This window comes from Cebidichthys violaceus, unplaced genomic scaffold, assembly GCF_023349555.1.
Source record: "Cebidichthys violaceus isolate CVI_PGR_0920_01 unplaced genomic scaffold, fCebVio1.0.p SCAF_26, whole genome shotgun sequence".
Taxonomy (NCBI): Eukaryota; Metazoa; Chordata; class Actinopteri; order Perciformes; family Stichaeidae; genus Cebidichthys; species Cebidichthys violaceus.
This window is the reverse complement of record NW_027176439.1, coordinates 448,906-467,035: the sequence shown is the minus strand read 5'-3', so window position 1 is coordinate 467,035 and position 18,130 is coordinate 448,906. Positions and strand designations below refer to the sequence as shown.

At 40.7% G+C, this 18,130-nt stretch overlaps 1 protein-coding gene across 1 annotated transcript in view; it reads right to left on the bottom strand.

Annotated features, from left to right (window-relative positions):
- fras1 (Fraser extracellular matrix complex subunit 1) overlaps positions 1–18,130 on the bottom strand; it is a 258,127-nt gene that overhangs the window by 27,097 nt on the left and 212,900 nt on the right. The window contains exons 41-46 of the mRNA XM_068720965.1: positions 14,348–14,565; positions 12,458–12,614; positions 6,301–6,564; positions 5,992–6,180; positions 4,857–4,976; positions 3,761–3,940 (exon numbers count right to left, since the gene is read on the bottom strand). Of these exons, the coding sequence (XP_068577066.1) occupies positions 3,761–3,940; positions 4,857–4,976; positions 5,992–6,180; positions 6,301–6,564; positions 12,458–12,614; positions 14,348–14,565 (1,128 nt within the window). The remainder of the gene's footprint in view (positions 1–3,760; positions 3,941–4,856; positions 4,977–5,991; positions 6,181–6,300; positions 6,565–12,457; positions 12,615–14,347; positions 14,566–18,130) is intronic.

Genomic DNA, 18,130 nt, shown 5'->3' with positions numbered 1-18,130 from the left:
TGAAACATCCTGACGAGGAAACACACAAACGCAGTAAAACACACGTATGCAGACAAACCCACACAAACATCATTAGGACTTCTATTCTTTCGCTCGCTCTCTTTGAACAAATGTTGCCAGCTCACTTGGCATCACTTGTTATTCGTGCGTTTTGTTGTTTTTCCACCAATCTTATCCGTATTGAATTTCAGTGTCACTCGTCTTCTGTCCATTTCTTCTGTGTGTCTCTGTCATCGTACGTCTTTTCTATTCCGGCATCAGATGGTTTTATAACTGTGTTCCTGTTTCCTCTTTTCTTTTGTTGGCTCTTTTTTCATTTTAATGAGCTCATAAAACTAAAACTAAAGTGAAACCTTTTTTATTCTAAACGAGGCTCCGTCTCCTTTTCACTCTTTTAAAACTCAGTGGGAGAAGTAATCAGGTTTTGATTGCAGCGATCAAATATTCTTGGCGTGAAACTAAAAGCAATAGTCTTAAAAAAAAACAAAAAACATATTTTTCATCACAGGAGTTTAATTTCTGCTTATTTGTTGCGGCTGGATGCCGAAAGACACTTTTTGTGTTTTTTGGAATGGAGAAAATTAAGCTCTTTATATGATAACTAAAACATATTTTCACAGCAGACAGTTTAATCATCATATACAACAACTGCTATATTAATACCAGATGGGTGTAGACGGGTTTTAATGAATGTAAAATGAGAGCATGTGAGACTTATAATTCAAAGCTAACAGCGTATTACTTTATATTGTAAATATAGTTTAAATCTATAAATGGACCTCCTCGTGCCACCGGTGACTTTGATATGGAGGCAATAACTCTACAGGCCGCCCGCCGATGGATTCAAAGTTATTCCAAAAAACGAAGAAACCACCAACAATGCAGCACGTCAAATATAATTTCAACAATTCACGAGGGCCTTAAGGAAATGGAAACGGAGGCTTTTCAACATCGATCTTCTTCACGTTGACTTTTGACAGAGTGAAACACGCTGAAAACTTTGGTCCTCCTCACTTGTGTCATTTATTCCCCAGATGGAAGTTTATACATTGACATAATCAAGACAGGCATATATAAAGACAGAGGCAATATTCTCAGTCAGAGATCAAGTTTTAAAAGCGGTTTATTTGCCCCATCATATTAAAATAAATATTTATTTTCCGTTTCTCTTGACAGGAAATAACAGGAAATACCGAGTTTTGGCTTCCCAGAAGTTTAAACACAGACTGAATCTCATTTCACTGAAAAAGATGTCAAAGGATTTAAAGATTTAATTACTCACAACTTACTAGAAAGAAGTACTTTATCCGAAGGGGAAGAGACAGGTGAATCGTTTTAGTGCAGACAAAATGTATTTCACTATTTTAAATCATTGATGTTTTTCCTGAAACAAGCTTTTTTTCCAAAGCACGCAATGTGACGTGTGATAAATAGAGCTCGGTTCAGCAGGTGAAAAATAAACACAGTCTGCTTTGGAGAAGATACGCGTTGCATCTGTATTTTCTTTTCTCTCTGAATATATTTGGTCTGTTTTTAAAGAAAGACTTGACCTGTGACACTCTGAAGCCTCGACTTACCTAAATCTGACAAAACATGATGATTGGAAGCTGCAACTCAGCGCTGGGTTGTGCATCGTTGCTTTCTTCAAAACTAAATAATGTCTCCACAGTCATTGTGACAGCACAATCACTTCTGATGTGCTGTCAACTTAACATGTTATTAAGGGTTCTTTCAGGGACAATGATGCAGAGAAGCAACAGAGAGAAGATGACAGAGACTGTTGATCGAGTGATAAACTCACATTGAATTTAAGTGCTTGAATTCATTTAATTGTTGTGTCCCAATGTGTGTGTGTGTGTTTGTAGTGTGTGTGTAGTGTGTATAGAGTGTACGTGTAGTGTGTGTGTAGTGTGTATGTGTAGTGTGTGTGTGTGTAGTGTGTTTGTAGTGTGTGTAGTGTGTGTATAGAGTGTACGTGTAGTGTGTTTGTAGTGTGTGTAGTGTGTATGTGTAGTGTGTGTGTGTAGTGTGTGTGTAGCGTGTATAGTGTGTACGTGTAGTGTATGTAGTGTGTATATGTAGTGTGTGTAGTGTGTAGTGGAATTCTGTACCTATAATCTAAAGATTAGAATATAATAAACACCAGGGATATTCAACTTACTCTGCCCAGAGGTCACTTTTGCAAAACGCCGATAGTAGTTTTGCAAACATTGATAATATTTATCAGATAAAATAAATAAACATTAAAAGGCTTAAAACATTCATCTTACTTAAACAAAGAATTCACTGAGTTATTATTCAGCGCCCAGACTTTGTTCTTGATAAACAAGCTCTTTATTTTTTATTTTGTTTTGCTTTTTAAATTAACTCTGGTTTCAAAAACAAAATTCCCATTTGTGAATCAATTATTTTCATTGTGAATACGAAATTGGTTCACGGGCCGTATGTTGGGTATCACTGGTCTACACGGAACATAATCAGCATCATCATGTATCATAATCAGATGTAATTAGCATTGATTGACACTGATTTATATTCTTTTTTAAGATATCATCATCCACTAGCTCCACCAGTCCATGTTGATGTGTCCTTGGACACTTAACTCTAATGTGTATGAATGAGTATGAATGTTAGTTTGATAGGCAGGTGGCACAGTGAGATATGACAGCGAGTAAATGAATGTCTAATTAAGATATATTTTAATGAATATCGAAATGTTTCCCGACAACTACTCACTGTTATTTGTATTTGATTGGATAAGCTACTGTATTAGTTGTGTAGATGTTCTGTTTATAACTTTGTGAAAACTTAATAAAAACTGAAGTAAAGAAAATAAAAATAGCCTCTACACATCTAGCAGAACTGATCTAGATGGCTGTAGTTTCCTCTGACTTACATTTTCAATACTTCCTTTAGAAAGCGATGCTTACGCTGAAGCCTGGACTGAAAATTCACGAATGGCTGCACAGACAAGAAATAGATGACGATCTATTTCTTGTCTGTGCAGCTGCACACTTCAACCAAACACTGCAAGAAGTTGCAGAGGACATAAGAAGAATTTGAGGTGAGGCGGTGAGTTATGGTCCTCACTGATTTGTGTGACAGGCGGCTTTTGACAAACTCTCCACCTGAGAGAGGAGAGCTCATAACCTCAGACAGTTAAAAAGACTTTTTCTGAAGACTTCTGAAAGTAGGCTTTCATCTTCCCGCTCCGTGCTGTTGCCTTGACGTTCCTCGTAGGCTGACAGGAAGCAGCTAGCTGTACGTGTTAGCGTGGCGTGACAAGGCCAGCTGGACGGCGAGCGGTAATTATCTCTGTGTGTGTGTGTGTGTGTGTTTGTGTGTGGCTCTGAGGCGAACGATGCTCCGAGATCGCAGAGCGGCATTTTAACATCCGGCTAATTAGCATGCTGGGAGAGCGAGCGGCGATGGTGGAGACTCCATTCAGCCGGGTGCCGGATTGTTTAATGGCACGGAAGCGAATAATCACCTCCTTGTGGTTTTCATTTGGGGGTTTTTTGGGGGCGTAAAAACAGTTAAAGGTGACATACTGTAATATCTTTGGATATCTACGGATTCTGCGATTATACTACCACCTCAAACTTGTACTGCTGTACAAGACAGCTTAACACACACACATATATATATATATATATATATATATATATATATATATATATATGCATATATATGCATATGAGTAACTGCATATGAGTAACTGTCAGTTCTAGAAGCTGGAACACAGATCGGGTGTTGGTACCTGGGCTGATGGCGTGCTCCAGGTGACCCAGGCTCGTCTGCTTGGTGAGGCGGTAGATGAGCTCGCCTGGCTCGCTGTCCTGGTCGCTGGCCGACAGCTGCAGCGTGGTCAGCTTCTTCACCGAGTTCTCATCCAGCACCAGGCCTTTGTTCACCACCACGGACGGAGGAAGACGATCCTCTGGAGGAGGGAGGAAGAAGGTCAGTCACAGAGGAAGAGGAGGAAAAGAAACAGAAACCCTTCCAGGAAAAGATTTATTGGTGAAAGCATGTTGGCCTTTTCCCCCTGAGTTTATGAAAACAATTCATCCAAAAGCAGATAAAAAATTGAGGGTCGATTTCTCATCCTGGTACAAAAAAAAAGAAGAAGCCGAGACTGATTTAGAAAAGGGAGAGGAGGGAAGATAAGAGGAGCAGAGGGGTCTATTAGGAAGTGGAGAAATGACACAACGATAAGCAAAAAAATTAAAAAAAAGATGAAGTTGAAATCAGGAGGTGTGAAAGAATGATATAGGTTTGAGAGATTTGGACAAACGGATTAGGAGAAATTGAGAGAAGGGCAGGGAAGTAATCAGAGGGCGGCGTGGAAGGGAAGAGATACGAACAGAGAGCTCCACTGTAGTCGCAGAGCAGATAAAAAAAGTGAGGGGGATAATACAGAACAAGATAAAACGTGAGCTGGGAGAGATATGAGAGAATCAGGACGCCGTTCAAGCGTGCCGGACGCACAATCCTTCAGTTTCCAGCGGCTGCAACACAAGTCTGGTTTTGAACCGCTGAACAGCTGCGACAGTTTGGGCTCAGTGCCCAGAAGGAAGTAAAAAAGAGGAAAAAAATAAAGTTTCGGTGTCTTTTTTACCATCCGGCCGACTGAGGGACACTGAAGTCTGACGATGCAGCGGAATACACTTTCACAAACTCCTTCTTTCTAAAAATATATTTGTATTCAGAAGTATTTATTCATTTAAAAACAGCTCACAGCTCCATCTTCAGGATGTGTCCAATGTGTAGGACAGAGCGCCTGTTTTTCTCTCTCTGACAAATGAAGGAACACTTGGAGTGCTGCAGGAAGGCAGAGGAGGGAGGGGGAAACTTACCGAGCACACTGATGAAGAAGGACTGGTCGATCAGTTTGTTCCCCTCCGGATCAACCAGGTTGAACTTGAAAGACAGGCTGCCTCCCTTCTCCCCTTTCTCATGGCCGTACTGCAGCAGGCCTGCAAGAAAACAGACATTTAATCTTAAGTAAGTCATCATATTAAACTACAGACTAAATGATTGTAAAGCATCGGCAGCTTTGAGCAGCTTCTGATCCTAATTTTGACTTTGAGAGTCACATGGTTGGATTTGGAGGGAAATCTGCTTTAAGTCACAGAACAGCAAACAAGCAAACAAAGGAAAATAGTCAGTGAGGGTAAAAAAACACAAAACCTCTAAATGAAAACGTAACATCCTCAAATAGCAAGGGGGTTTATGGGAAATGTGGTTTACATTTTCGATAAATACTGGCACTAGAGACCGCTGTTTGTGTCCCGTGTGAAATCAAGTCAACGTTGAGTCGTTTTATGTTAGTTTTATTACATAACTTTCGTACTTTACGAACGCCAAGTTAAGTAACAAACATACTTATTTTAACCCAAACCAGGAGCTTTTAATAAGCCTAACAAACCCTAACCAGGAAGTTTCTGTCCTGAAAGTAAACCTAAAAACTATAGTTAACCTACTAACCCTACTAGGAGCAGTTTATTTTGAAAGAGGCCGTGCAGGTAATTGGCAGAAACTGACCAAAACGGTCACTAGAGGGGAACCGAGAGCACCATAGTGTGACGTTTAAGACCACCAACCAAGAGAGTTGGAAGTGAGAACCACTGATTTAAGATGGAAGCCATTATCCATAATAAACATGATCTTGTTTATTTAAAATAAACTACTTATCATCAGAAATTGAAATGCATGCACAGAGATACTTTATACTTTAAGGTCCAAACCATGATTTGTGACGCTCTGCTATATCAGGTACACATGGTCTTCATTTGCAGGGGGTCACCACGTGTACAATTTAAAGTTATGAAATATCTATTGTGACTCTCTGCCACCTCCAACAACAACAACAACAACAACAACACAACTCTTTAAAGCAGGACTTTGTGTGCAGTTCACTTGAGGAAAGCATGACGAACACAGAAGACGACAAATGGAAAAAAAAGGACAACAGAGAACAGAGAAGCAGACCTTTGTTGACGTCGTCCTGAGTGAAGCTCTGAACGGGTCCTTTCACAGAAATCTTCTCCACTCGCCCGCTCTTGCTGAGCTGGACTTTTCCGGCCGGAGGGTCTTTGGTGAGGACGTACCTGAGCTTCAGGCTGTCCGAGTCGATGTCCGTACCCTTCAGGTTCTGCTCCGTGATCTTAGACGAAGAGCCTGAAAAATCAAATTCAGAGCACATATCTTTATCTCCCTTTGAATGCTTCATTTAAGACTTTTCCTCACACTCGCCGTATGGAGATGAAGTGCTGCTTCGACCCTCCTGTCCCGTCTCACCTGCCGGGAGCTGCAGGCCTCTGTTGACGGTCATCCGGGGTCCTTCGCTCCTCCTGACGTCCATGGTGAACTCCAGGCGGCCCAGGTGCGTGTAGATGCCATCGGTGAGGGTGAAATCCATTTCGTCCGCACCCCCGCTAACGGTTTCGGGTGTGTAGACCAGCAACTGGTCCAGGACGTCCTGGTAGGTGAAGGTGGAGCCCTTCGTGAGGACCCGGCCGTTCTCCAGCGGCTGAGAGTAAAACTGCCGTCTGCGGAGTTTGCCTGAGGGAAGAGGAGATTAATGAACCTCTGGTTTATTGAAGAGGGTGTGTGTGTGTGTATATATATATATATATATATATGTGTGTGTGTGTGTGTGTGTGTGTGTGTGTGTGTGGGGCGCTGTAGCTGAACGAAGCAGCATCTGGTTAAGTGCTCCGATTATCTCGGTCAAATGGAGGACGTTGTGAGTTTTTCATGCGGTACATGAAAGACTTTGTGGAAACTAATGAGAGTTTTTAGATTCCGCTAAATTATATCGTCTCTTAAATCAAAGCCCAGGTTTAAATGGGATTTGAGCCTAAATCCTGGAGCATAATGAGAGCACACACACGTGTACACACACACACACACACACACACACACACACACACACACACACACACACACACACACACACACACACACACACACACACACACACACACACGCTCTCTTTTTCCCCTCATACATTTTCTAAATATCCCTTTCATTCCTTCAAAGCTTCTTCCTTTATATTTTGAGGCTGGTAGTGAATCATAGAACAGCGTATTTGGGATATTATACAGGAAAAATAAATAAATAAGAGGGGACGGTTGGCAACATTCCCAGATAAAGAAAATGGGAATTTACGGTTGAAGTCTTAAATTTATGAGAAAAACAAACAATATTCTCTAAATGTACGACAAAAAAACTAGTTTTTGTGGTGTTTTCATCAAGGAACCACATGGCTGGATCAACCTCATCACACCACAGTTAAACACTGCAGTAACAGAAGCTGTCGAGTGGAAAATATAATCAATATATACAAATATATACAACACAGAAAGAACATGAAACATGTGTAAGTATCTTTTAGGACTTCAGAAATAAGAAAACTACTTTTGGAACAAAAGAAATACCAATAGTTGATTCATAATTGATTGAAAAATGAACTGCAGGACTTAAATCTAGAACGAGGGATTAAAATCGTTTACACTGACACGACAACAGTTCGATATATAACTCTGTGTGTCAGTTTGTGCTGCAGCATCCTGACGTCTTTATTAGAAAGAGGTCCCTCTTTCGTGTGTGTGTGTGTGTGTGTGTGTGTGTGTGTGTGTGAGAGAGAGGACAGTGGAGAGCCTGTCTGGGACTCATCGTCCCGTACCCAATCACTCCTCTCCTGCTCTCTCTCTGTCCCATCAGCTGTCCACACTGCTGGTTTTATGGCGCTGGTTCACCCGGTTTCACCGGTTGCTTTATGGTGCTTTTACTGGGGGAGGGGGGGGGGGGGGTTGAAAGCAACAACTAGCAAGTACCAAATGGACGTTTCTTTTAATGCTCCAGTTCAATTCATCATGTTTCAAATGTCTGTTTATTACATGAACCTGAATGATGTCATCTGGTTTCACCAGAATCCGACCCGAGGATCAGGACTACACTGAGACTGGTTCATATAGAGGATCAGGACTACACTGAGACTGGTTCATATAGAGCAGGGATTCCCAAAGTGTGGTGCGTGTGAGCTGCCTCTAGGGGGTGCGCGAGAGGGAAAATGTAATGGTGGTCTAATGATGTAATAATTAATATTAAATATAATAAAAAAACATTTAACTGGGATTTTTCACAAAAATAAAAACATGAATTATACAAATTCCCTTTATAAGATTTAAAGTTAATATTAAAAACGTACAATTTAATAAATAAATGCACGCCAGACTGTCTTTTACGTACACACTAGCTAGCCTAGCTTGTGCAGCTAACGTCAGCTAACAGCTAACTTCATTCATTCAGCAACATTCATGCAAATATGCTAAACTGCCTGAAATCGGGGAAACTGTCAGGTGGGACATCTGAAGCTATCAGTCATAAAAGAGGAGAGGGAGAGGGAGAGGGAGAGAGAGAGAGAGCGAGAGAGAGAGAGGAATCGGAGGCTAGCGAAACGGAGAGGTGCATTGGCAAGAGACCGGGAGAAGAAATCGAGCGGGAGTCAGAGAAAGATGAGACGGAAGAGACCGAAAAGGAGGAAGGGATAGCACAGACAAATCGGGAGCAAATAGGCCCATCGCGGAGTCGAGGTGAATAAAGAGGAAACGAGAGTGAGCATCAGACTGGGAAAAAAAAGAGGAAACAGGATGAAAATGATCTGGGTCTAGGCTTCACTTGGATTGGCAATGCAGATTGCCCAAAGCCACAGTGCGTGGTGTGCAGTGAGGTTCTGGCTAACAGCTGTCTGAAGCCCTCTTATTTATGTCGCCACCTGAACACCAAGCATGCCAGTGCAAGTCAAAAGCCCCTTACTTTTTTTATATCGAAATTGGAGGAGTTATAAAACAGCCAAAAACAACTGCAGTCTCATTCATGTGTTAGGTGTACAAAAAACACACAACGGGCTTCATATTTGGTCAGTTACAGAATAGCAAGAAAGTTTCTACCTCACACAGTCACCGAAGACGTGTGCTTGCCAGTTGCCAAAGAGATGGTGGAATGTATGATTGGAGAGAGAGAAGCAAAAAAGTTGGAAATTATCCCAGTGTCCAACGACACCGTGTCGCGCCGCATCGATGCTTTGTCCGAAGACATCCTGGCTACATTAGTCGGTCGCGTGACGAAGAGTGAGTTTTACTCTCTGCAAGTAGACGAGTCTACAGATGTGGCCAATCTTCTGGTGTGCGTCCGTTACCTTTTCGAAGGCACGGTGCAGGAAGATTTAATGTAACCGCTATGTTTGTTAATTGTGCAATCTGCCTCTGAGCCTGTGCGTGTGTCCTCGCCATCCTTATTGCTCTTTAAAAGTGACGCCTTGTGTAACTGAAATTTATTGAAACTTTGTTGCAGTGTTTCAGGGCGTTTTCACACCTGTAGTCCGTTTGCTTTGTTCCGATTCAGGGATTAATATGATAGAATGTTGCAGTTGCCCCTTTGTTCAGTTTGTGTTCACACTGCAACATTTAACAGCGGACTCAATTTTGTAAACAAACACCACGCGTGAGCAAACTGTTCTCTCATTGGTCTGATTTTTAGACGGCTAGAAATAGGCTCTGTTGCTTTTTTTATTTAAGGTGTAGGGGATTGGGGGTGCGTGAACCCGGTTGGGATGTAGAAGGGGGTGCGTGGCCTAAGAAGTTTGGGAACCGCTGATATAGAGGATCAGGACTAAACTGAGACTGGTTCATATAGAAGATCAGGACTAGACTGAGACTGGTTCATATAGAGGATCAGGACTAGACTAAGACTGGTTCATATAGAGGATCAGGACTACACAGACTGGTTCATATAGAGGATCAGGACTAGACTGAGACTGGTTCATATAGAGGATCAGGACTGGACTGAGACTGGTTCATATAGGATCAGGACTACACTGAGACTGGTTCATATAGAGGATCAGGACTAGACTGAGACTGGTTCATATAGGATCAGGACTACACTGAGACTGGTTCATATAGAGGATCAGGACTACACTGAGGCTGGTTCATATAGAGGATCAGGACTAGACTGAGACTGGTTCATACAGAGGATCAGGACTACACTGAGACTGGTTCATATAGGATCAGGACTAAACTGAGACTGGTTCATATAGAGGATCAGGACTAGACTGAGACTGGTTCATATAGGATCAGGACTACACTGAGACTGGTTCATATAGAGGATCGAGACTAAACTGAGACTGGTTCATATAGAGGATCGAGACTAAACTGAGACTGGTTCATATAGAGGATCAGGACTAAACTGAGACTGGTTCATAAAAAGGATCAGGACTACACTGAGACTGGTTCGTATAGAGGATCAGGACTAAACTGAGACTGGTTCATATAGAGGATCAGGACTAAACTGAGACTGGTTCAGGACTAGATTAAAGCTCCTCACAGTGACTTTAATGCATGTTTAGCAACTTGTGTTTCTCTCTTGACATTATTCCAACATGACAAATCACTTATTATTGCTCTTCACTTTCTTTATTGAATTTTTTTCCAGTTCCTGATTCTCTCATTTTTCCTAAAAATGAGTTAGTTGATATATTGCTGAGTAAGAAATATATATATATTTGTCCAGTAAAAAAAAATAAAAAATATGTTTTTGTGTGAAGCTATATTTCTTTTATTGTGGCGGGGCTTTGGCAGGCCGGAGAAAAGAAAACTCAATTTGGGAGGTTTAGGGGACGTCAGGAAAACAGAGTGCTGGGAGGTCAGTTGATTTGAGCGCGTGAGGAACGGCTGCAGTCGGAGCTCCGGCGGACCAACGGTGTGTTTGTCTTCTTTTAAACTGTTCGGGGTGTCGGACGTGAGAGTAATGTGTTTACAAGCCTGTGTGTGTGTGTGTGTGTGTGTGTGTGTGTGTGTGTGGGTTCACCACGTTCACAACAATTTACTATCAAGATGCTGGAGACCCTTCAGAATAACTCTCTATATTTTATAGTTTATTAGTTTGTGTGTGTGTGATAGTATCTGTGTTGCGTATGTGTTTATGTATATATGCTAATATATATCGGCTGCACATCTGTTTGCATAATTCTCCGATGTTTACCTGCAGTGTATTGTGTTTCTGTATATATGCAAATATACACGAGAATCTGCTTTTGAAGCCCCTCTGTCGCCGACATCGTGATTACAGTTTAAAATCTGTAATCACGGCATCATCATTACAGCTAAATGGCTGGTTTTCAAAATAAGCCACACGCTGTCAATACTTTAGTAAAACATTTGAGTGAATGCACCTCATGAGAGGAGGAGAATTAAACACATTGGACTGCTGTGATAGTTTTATTTTGTGGATGTTTTTCTTCTGCTGCCTCTTGAAACAGAGACCTTGATCTTAAGGAGACGTAACGAAATAAACATCGTGTGTGTGTGTGTGTGTGTGTGTGTGTGTGTGTGAATGTCTTCAGTCACGCATTAAAACTTTGTATGAACAGAGACTTCTTGTTGTTACTTTGGAGTTAAAAGAGACCAAAACCAGTCATTTTAGCAAATACTATAATACTGTATTCTATCTAAAGGAGTTCATTCATCTTTTCTAACGCATGTAAAGATCTGGGGAAAAGATTTAAAGATGGTTTTAGATGAAAAGCATTTGTGAAATAATTTATTTCCCATTTAAAAGTAACCAACCAAAGATAATTCTCCAAAATGTCCCTGCATGTAAAACTGAAGACAGAAACATTCATGCATCTGTTTTGGAGATCGGTTGAAAAGTTTCTGGAATTTGATTCAATCCTCCAATAAATATATTTTGAAAATAGTCAAAAATGAGTATTAATTATTGTAACATATTGTACAAAATTGGAATCCCCTCCAACTTGTAAGCAGTTATTGGACCAAATATCAGAATTGTTACCTTTAGAGAGATTAAGTCTCAAAGTTTCCGATGTGATCAATAATTAACTTTTTAACAGAGACATGTACAGCATAACTTAAGGACATATTATGTCATCGTTCTTTCTTACAACTCTGCCTCTGTTTGTTTACAAGTACAAGTATACATATTAATGAGGATGGGATGTTTTGGTTTACTTGGTCTGGAGGGAAGGGACGATGTTACGTTTGGATGTTCAGCCATCGGTGATTATCGTCTCTCTCTCCCGAAATAAAAAGCGACAAGAACTTGAGTTTGAGCTCAAGTTGAACTCAGATCCCAGTTCATGAGGAACACCTTCCTAAAACTACAACAGTGTCTTACAAGAGTCCTGGAATACATCTGTCCTTCATTTAGGTCCTAATGTTCAGTTTCAGTTCATGTTCAGTTTCCAAACATCTGAAGCTCCTCTGAATGTAGGATTCATTGTAGGGTTTCTGCAAAAGACTCCATTAATTCTAGCTGGATAGACTTCAGAACTGACCGTGAGTCCACATACAGCAGCCTGTGTGTGTGTGTGTGTGTGTGTGTGTGTGTGTGTGTGTGTGTGTGTGTGTGTGTGTGCGTGCAGTCGTCAGCTCACCGTAGGACGGCTTCCTGACGATGGTGAAGAGGATCTCGTTCTCCGGCGTGTCCTGGTCGCGGACGCTGAGGGACGAGTTGGTGATAACGACTCCGGAGTTCTCCTCCACGTGGATGCTGCTGACCGCCACCACGGGCTTCCTGTCCTCCAGACTCTGCTGAGGGAGGAAAACACACACAAGAAACACTTCATGAGATAATAACCAGCATATGGAATTATGGGTAATGACAATATGTGGGACGTAATGTGTTCAGCGACAGATCTATAGAAGAGATTTGATCTTTTGTTGACGGTCGCCAGCCTTTTTCATAAACGATTAATTCATTTTAATGCAAAAATGGCTCAAATTACTGTTTTCAGCCTCTCAAGAAGCAGACATTTACTGCTTTTCTCGTGTTTTATATCATACTAAACTGACTATATGTGGGTTTTGGACAAAACAAGACACTTAAAGACATCACCGTGGATATTTTTTCACTATTTCCTGACATTTTATGGGCCAAACCATCAATTGACTATTCCAGAAAATAATCGAGAGATTAATCGATAATGAAAATTGTTGCAGAACTCGTTGAAGGTCCTTCAAAATAAAAGTGGTGAAGTGGTGAAGAGAGCTGACAACCTGCATTTAAGTTTGTCTCTCTTATTGATTTTTCTACTAAGCACACTCTATATTACTACCTCCACACACACACACACAAATGCTCAAAGGCTTACAGCATGCAAACACACACATACACACATACACACACACACACACACACACACACACACACACACACACACACGCACACACACACACACAGCTCACTGACAGCCTCATCAATTCAGCTCCAGACCTGAAGCAGGCTTAAGTTATGGATGTGGATGCTGAGTTTATTTAGGGTGACAGTCTGAGGACGGAGCTGTTCTTTATCTTTATTTTGTGAGATGGAGTCACGAGCAGATTAAAGACAGTGGTGAGTGAAGCTTTAAAACTAAACTCAAACTTTTCCTGATGACACAGAGACGCTGTAATAGTTAGAGTGTGTGTGTGTGTGTGTGTGTGTGTGTGTGTCAGTTTTTATGATAATAAATAAAAACCTTTATTGAATCATTTTGAAGAGAGCAATGATCAACGGAGATGGTTAAACGTATTTACAGAATACAGTTAGTAAATAAGTAAATCTTTAGTTAATTCAAACTTTTTAAGAACATTGAGGATGAATTATTTGCTTTTCAGTTTTACCAACAAATCCTGAGTGCAAAACCTCAATCTGATACTCTCTCATTTACAAGAAAAAGGTCCTGAAGTCTCCTAAATGAAGAGCTTTGTGTACAGAAAACGTGTGTATGACTTGACAGGTGAGGCGGTTATCAAAGTAAAAGTGTCGCCTTATGGTGGTGACTTAAATCCTGTTTGTAACCAGGTAAATATTATGGGAAACTACCATGAAAAACACATTTGGATATTTACTTTATGTTGACAAAACGTGGCTACAAAAGCATACTTGCTATTTTAAAAAGGTATTAGTACAATGAGACCTACGGAAGTCCAGAGAGGCAAGTGAGAAAAAGTGTGATCTTAAAAGTTTTCTCTTGTGTTTAAGACTAAAGAACAGGTGAACAAAAAGTTTTCCAGGATCATTTATCTCCTGTTATCTCTTTTGGCAGGTGAAAAACATTTTGTGTCTTGTTATATTTCACTATGAATTCTAAGAACAAGGTACATATAGTGTCTGTTAGAAAGTTATGGACATTAAAACTCACCTGGAAAAACTTTTTTGTACATTTTTTTAAGGAACTTAAAAAGATTATACTAGATATAGATGTTGTTTTTTCCACCTGTTTCACCTGAGAAAACAATTCAGATCAAAAAATGGATCACCAGATTTTTTTTTCTCCAGTTACCTGGATGTCAATTTCGACGTTGAACGCCTCTGTCTGGCTGTTCCCGTCGCTGATGTAGAAGCTGAAGACGTCCTGTTTGGCCTGAGCTTTGTGCTGGCCGTCCTGGACGTAGAAGATGTGGTCGGACGTCAGGTCGTCCACGGAGAACGGCACATCAGGGGTGACGACCCGCGACCCGCCAACGGATCCGCCAACGGAGCCGCCAGCGGAGCCTCCTGCTGGACGAGACGATCAAGAGACAGTCTTTAGAAATCTGGATCTCTATCCTCCGAGACCCAAAACCCACCGGCGGGATTGAAAAGAATGTTTTCTTTAAACAATCGCCAAAACTACACCGTTTATCACAGCCAGAAGCTGTAAAAAACATCACCATCGTCAGACTATCATCTTTCAGATGGTCCTCGAAAACATCATGTGTGATAAACTCTTCAGTCAGAAAAGGCAACCAAAACAAAGCTTAAAATTGTGATATCTCATCAAAAACATTTTATTCTACATATGTCTCATTTAAAGTCTCGCCCCAAATAAACCTTTTGCTTTAACCAGATCCTGTAAAAAACATTAAATTCTGAGCTCCTCAGCGCAACTAGGAAGCCATGTTTGACTCAGCTGAGACCAACAGTCACGTGACAAAGATTCAGTGAAACTTTGACTGAATTCCAGGCTGCTGAACACAGATCAGAGAGGAGAGGCTGGAAGTAGAGTTTGTAAAAATGAGAATAGTTCAATATATAGAGCACACTTTTATTTATATATATATATATATATATATATATATATATATATATATATATATATATATATATTCTAGTGTCTTCCTATTTTCAATAATTAAAAAAGTATTCATTTAATAAATATATAATTAAACGTATTAAATTTGTGTTTTTTTGTTTTAGTGAAAAACGAGACCACTGACAGTGGCTAAACACGCCCGAAACTGCTTTGGGGTTCAGAGGGTTAACTCATCTCTATTGGGCTATATTTGGGAATGCATGCTTCCCCCTCCCCCCCTTAGAACACACTCTTTTATCACAGCGGCACTTTGTCCTCTGCAACATTTAGCGTACTGTCACACAAAAGTCTCCAGTTAGCGGGCGATCACTTTTAACGTCTGACAGCTGGAAAATGACGGCGGACCTTGTCTCTTTTTCCCCAAACTGTCTTTTTATTTCCCTTCAGTCAGCGCATCAATCCGGCAGTTTGGATGCAGGATTGATGCGCCGAGACACTTTTACAGATCCCTTTTTAGTTCTGGCTCTCTGTGGCACCAAAGGAAGAGTCGCAGTGAATGAACAAAATCAACCTTGAGTTTTTTTGAGACAAAGTGTGACCGTCTTCGTCACAGAAGATGGATGAGCTTCAGTGGATAGATGATGTGTGTGTGTGTGTGTGTGTGTGTGTGTGTGTCAGGCACAGCAGTAAATCACATCTTCATCATCCGGCGGTTATAAGGTGAGGGAGGGGAGTCTCTTATCTGACCCCCTGATATCTGATCGGGATGTGAAATTGCCTATGTGCTGATTTCAGAGCGGTAATGGAGAAGTAACGCTGCCGACATCTCTGTGTATCTCTGACTGAACAAGTTGTGAGACTGTGTGAGAGCAGACAGACTGCAGGACGTGAGATGTTTTCAGGGACGCAATGTTCAGAGGTGATGAGGAATATTAAACCACCAATTCAGTCATTTCATGGAGAAAAAAGTGTTATCAGCGCGTATATTAAATAATACAATTTAAGTTTACGGTTGCTTTAAAGTTCATCATTGACTGAAAACCTTTGTATTAAATACATTCAAAACCTCTGGATACGTTGTGATCATCCTATATTCCAGAGGAACTTAAGTTTTGTCTCCTGTGCAGCAAAATAAGAAATAAAACAAGTCTGTGTGAATGTAGAATTAAATAAATTAATGCATGAGTGATAGATAATTTAATAAAGTCCTTAAAGCTCTTCTAGCTGCTCCTGAGGCTGTTGTCTGACTTCACATTACTGAGGTGGAAACAAACAACATGCCGACAAATACTTTAGTTTTTAGAGCCTCACTAGTTGAGGCGACACTAGAGGGAAGGCCAGAGGTTCATTAAAAAAACATAAAACCTCCTGCAAACATGAGTTTACTCTGCAAATGCTCGACAACCTGCCAATAACATTATGAGATATATTGTGTGTGAATGTGGCCTTGATAAACCCGCTTCCACATTTTGGCTATAAAGTGTCCAAAAATGGAAAAAGGTTCATCCTCCGTAATGAGCATTAACATGCTGAGTAAACTTCATGGCAACACATTAAATTTAGATATTTCTGTCAGTGAAGCCAGAGGAAAGGTCAGGGTTTTTTCTTTTTTTCTTTTGCTCATTAAAAGTTTTTGTGTGTGACGTTTTTTTAACTCATCCGAAAAAGAAAAGTGTCTCGAAGGATAGAGGAGAAATGTAAGTCGTACAGCTTGTAAAGCATGAGACTAAATGTAACTTTAGGCAGATAAATACATTTAATTTGACTTAAAGGAAATCTGGTCTTTTGGTATTAAAATGTCTCTAATTGGGCGGATTGATGGACCAATAACTAACATCGCCAACCTCAGTCTAATAGTATTTAAAAGTCTAACTGTTATCTTAAAATGTAAATGTGCACTATGTTATATGTGTATGTTTAAATGCTTCTGCACCACCTATTATAATTAACATGCATAACATCAGAGAGCGTCTTTAATGCGTCTCTGTTTGCGTGCTAACACAAATAATACTAATGTTTCGCCAGAAGCTGTTTTGCATATAAATACATCACATGTATGTACATAGGTGTGTGTGTATTCTATTCTGTATTTTGTTCCACAATGCAATCATGCAGATGCGGCACATCAACATGTGAGTTCATGCATACAGCTCTGCACATCAACACACAACCTGTGCATGCTGGTGTATTATTGAGGAGGACGTGGACTCCGGCCGGGCTCCACTTTGCCCCCCCGGTGACAGCAGCCATCCAGCCGCCTCACTCTGTTGAATACCAACGACTGTCCCTCTGCTCCAGCAGCCGCCAAGGACACGGAGACAGAAGAGCGCAGCCAGCTGCTCGTCTGCTGCAGCAGACACGATATAAATATCTGACTGCACGTGTTCGTCCTTCAATCCCTCTGCAGACAACTCTTTCTTGCATGTCGAATAATTTGCATTGCTACGACTTCATATCTGTTATTAACAATGCAAAGTGCTGCTTCACATATCAACTCAGTATTACCCTCTGCTAATACAGGTGGCAAACTCTGAAAAGTGTTCTGAAAAGTGAAGCCAATGAGGATGTGTCTTAAAACCTGCATTCACTCCTCTGGTTGTATAGAAGTCTATGAGAAAATGACTCTACTTCTCTCTTGATTTATTACCTCAGTAAACATTGTAAACATGAGTTTATGGTCTCAATCTCTAGTTTCAAGTCTTCTTCAATACAGCATGATGTTCATTTAGTAAATGATGGTCCATTTAGAGTCAAACAGACCATAAAGCAGGGTATGCTTTAGGGCGGGGCTTACTATGATTGACAGGTCTCTGACGCTACCATATCCAGCGTCTCTACGTCGCTCCTCTGCATTCCAAATATGGTCACTCTTTTGCAGGATAATAAAAGCATTGAGGTAATCTAGTTATTTATGGTTAATAATTCCAGTAAACTTGACTCATATATTGATGAAAACCATGTCTTGGAAAGTATTTAATAAATAAAATAGACATGTGACATACAGCATACATCCTTTCAAATTCCACAATTCTCTCCGTCTGTTGTTTCAAC